General features: G+C 34.8%; 1 protein-coding gene across 1 annotated transcript; it reads left to right on the top strand.

Moving 5' to 3' along the window:
* The first annotated feature begins 2,246 nt into the window (after positions 1–2,246).
* On the top strand, positions 2,247–2,990 carry LOC142616598 (uncharacterized). Its single transcript, XM_075789416.1, has 3 exons — positions 2,247–2,432; positions 2,531–2,581; positions 2,733–2,990. The coding sequence occupies exons 1-3, from the start codon at positions 2,247–2,249 to the stop codon at positions 2,988–2,990; spliced, it is 495 nt and encodes a 164-aa protein (XP_075645531.1).
* Positions 2,991–3,238: the final 248 nt, after the last annotated feature.

The raw sequence follows: 3,238 nt of genomic DNA, 5'->3' as shown, positions 1-3,238 counted from the left end.
AAATAAAAATAAAAACTCAGTAGTCCAAAACCAAATGGAGAAAGCGAAAAACGAAAGGAAAGTGAGAGGCGAGACAAAGAGATAGAGGTGAGATAGAGAGATAAGACAGAGAGATAAAGAGTACTCAGAGTCAGAGAGACCCAAATCGTGACACCACTGCCCACGCCCACGCCCACGCTTGCGAGACCCATCTTGCTACCCAGTACCCACGCCGCCATCATATGAGAGTCTCCCTATCAGCTGTCGTCATTGTCCACGTGAGACCCATCTTGCCTCCGCCGCCAGTTGCTCGATCTGCCCAGCCCAGCTTTGTTGCTCCAGCCTTCACAATTCACAAGTATTTAATCTATCATTTCCTTCAAAACCTAATAAAATGTTGTGAATCTCATAATCAAATAATTTGTGCTTGTGGATTAGTGGTGTTTTTGCTTTTACTGATGAGTGATAAACTAATGTTGGTGATCGTGAATTGAATCTGTGCTGCCTGTGGTGTTTTTTCTTTTTCTTTTTGGCTTTTTGGCTTTGTGACTCTCTGTCACTCTGTGTTTGTGACTCTCTCTCTTGTATTATATAGATAAGAGAGATAGAGAGAGAGAGTAGAGTTTGTGGAGATTACTCAAATTAGAGAATATATTAGTGTAGTGTTTGACTGTTTGTTCTTTGTTGACTGGTAGTTGGGCAATAATAAGGATAAGTGATAGAAGAAAAAAAAAAAGATTAAGTTAAGAAAAGTTTTTGTTAGTAGTGAAAAATAAATTTATTGTGTCAGTAGTGGTATTGGGTCAGTGGGTTAGTGTCAGAAAGATGGAGACAGCACAAAGACAAAGAGAGAGTAGAGTTTGTAGAGATTACTCAGATTAGAGAAGATTTTAGTGTAGTGTTTGACTGTTTGTTCTTTGCTGACTAGTAGTTGGGCAATAATAGGGACAAGTGATAGGAAAAAAAAGGTAAAGTTAAGAAAAGTTTTTGTTAATAGTGCAAAATAAATTTATTGTGTTGGTAGTGGGATCGAATTAGTGGGTCAGTGTCAAAAAGATGGGGACAACACAAAGACAAAGAGATAAATAAAGGCAAAGACCAAAGACAAAAAGAAAAAAACAAATCATATAATATAGAAAATTGTCACACAAATTTAAGAAAATAATAGTGATTCACTTGCGCCTATTGTTAACTCATAATACTAATTTAGATAAATTTATAAATTGAAAGGAAGTGAGAAATACTAAATTTATAATTAAATGCATCATGCCTATTACCTAGATTCTAGTATTTGTTTTTAGTTACTAACAACAACCGTTTGTGAGATAATATATATGATTTTTATTTCATTTGTAGATCATGAAAAAATCAACTACAATGTTTGATTTTTTTCAAAAGAAAATATTCAAATTCTTCCGAAGTCAATGTGGGATTGCCAAGAACTAATGTTGCTATTCCAATTCTAGAATATGTGGATGTTCCAATTCTAAAAAATATTCATTCCCCAATTCAGAAAATGTCGATGTTCCAATCCCAAGAAATATTCATTCTCCAATTCCAGAAAATGCCGATATCCCAATTCCAGAAAATAATCATATCTCTCAAACACAATTTCAAAAAGTTAATCTTGATTCTTTGGATTATGATCCTGGAACACATAAACAAATATAGGAATATCATGTTAATCAACGTGATGAAATTCGACGGGCTTACATTGAAAATGATTCGCTCCAACCTCCTCTAAAGACATACAAAAAAAGTGGAAAGCACAATCGTAGCTTTCAAGCTTCTTGGTTTGAATATTATTCAACATGGCTTGAATATTCTCCTACGAAAGATGTAGTTTATTACCTACCCTGCTTTGTCTTTCATAATCAAAATGGGGATGTGGGACAAAATACATTCACTGTTGGTGGATTTAGAAATTGGAAAAAAGTTGGGGGCAAAAATTGTTATTTTCAAGGTCATAGGAAAAGATCCTAACTTAGCTCATAGAGTTGTCGGGCAAATGTGTAAGGATTTGATGAACTAATGGCAACATTTACAAAGGGTAGTTGATCATTTCACTACTGAACAAATCGCAAATAATCGGTTGCAACTGAAGGCGTTAATTTTTATTGTCCGACATCTTGCCTTTCAAGCTATAGCTTTTAAAGGTCGAGATGAAAGTTTTAGTTCATCTAATCGTGGGAACTTTCTTGAAATATTGGGTATTGTGACTTTTTGGAATGAGAAGGTTGCTGAAATAATAGAAAAAGCTCCCAAAAATGCAACCTACACATCACCTAGGATTCAAAAAGAAAATTCTACATGTTTTCTCAGCCAATGTGAAGAAGGCCATTTGGGAAGAAATTGGTGATGCAAAGTTTTGCATAATGGTTGATGAAGCTCGTGATGAGTCCATGAAAGAGCAAATGGCGGTGGTTTTTCGATATGTTGATGCAGAAGGTTTTGTAAAAGAACCTTCTTTTTGGGTTTATTCATATTGTTGACACTGCGACTTTGACTCTAAAGAAGGGGATATATTCTTTATTATCTCAACATTTCTTAGATATACAAAATATTTGAGGGCAAGGATATGATGGAGCAAGCAACATGCGAGGTATGTGGAATGGATTACAAGCTTTGATTTTGAATGATTGCCCATACGCTTACAATTGGCATTAGTAAAAGCATCGAAACAAGTTGTCCCTATTAGTTGGTTTTTTCTTAAATTGCTTTTGGTGATCAAAACTGTTAATGCTTCATGCAAGTGTAATAAGCATTTGAAAGTTGCCAATGCTAATGAAATAACACATTTGATTGATCTTGAAGAGCTTGAGACTGGAAGTGGACTTAATCAAATTGGCACTTTAAAACGACCTGTAGAAACACATTGGAGTTCACATTTTAGATCAGTTTCTAGCTTATTTAGGATGTTTACTTCAACTGTTGAAGTTTTACTAAATATAATTGATGATGCAATGATGGAGAACATCGGGCAAAAGCAGAGTCAGCTTATGATGGTTTAACTTTATTTGAATTTGTCTTCATCTTGCATCTTGAGAAGGAAACTATGGAGATCACTGATAAACTTTTTCAAGCTTTGCAAAGCCAATCTCAAGACATTTTAAATGTCAAGCATTTAGTTTCATCTACTAAAGCACTTATCCAAAAATTTAGAGATGATAGATGGGATGGCTTACTCACCACTGTGATATCATTTTGTGAAAAGTATTGCATTGATGTCTTAGATATGAATGCTTGTTATGTTGGGAGG

The sequence above is a fragment of the Castanea sativa genome, chromosome 11 (assembly GCF_040712315.1).
Source record: "Castanea sativa cultivar Marrone di Chiusa Pesio chromosome 11, ASM4071231v1".
Taxonomy (NCBI): domain Eukaryota; kingdom Viridiplantae; phylum Streptophyta; class Magnoliopsida; order Fagales; family Fagaceae; genus Castanea; species Castanea sativa.
Note: the sequence above shows the minus strand (reverse complement) of the source record. Positions and strands in the feature narration are given on the sequence as shown.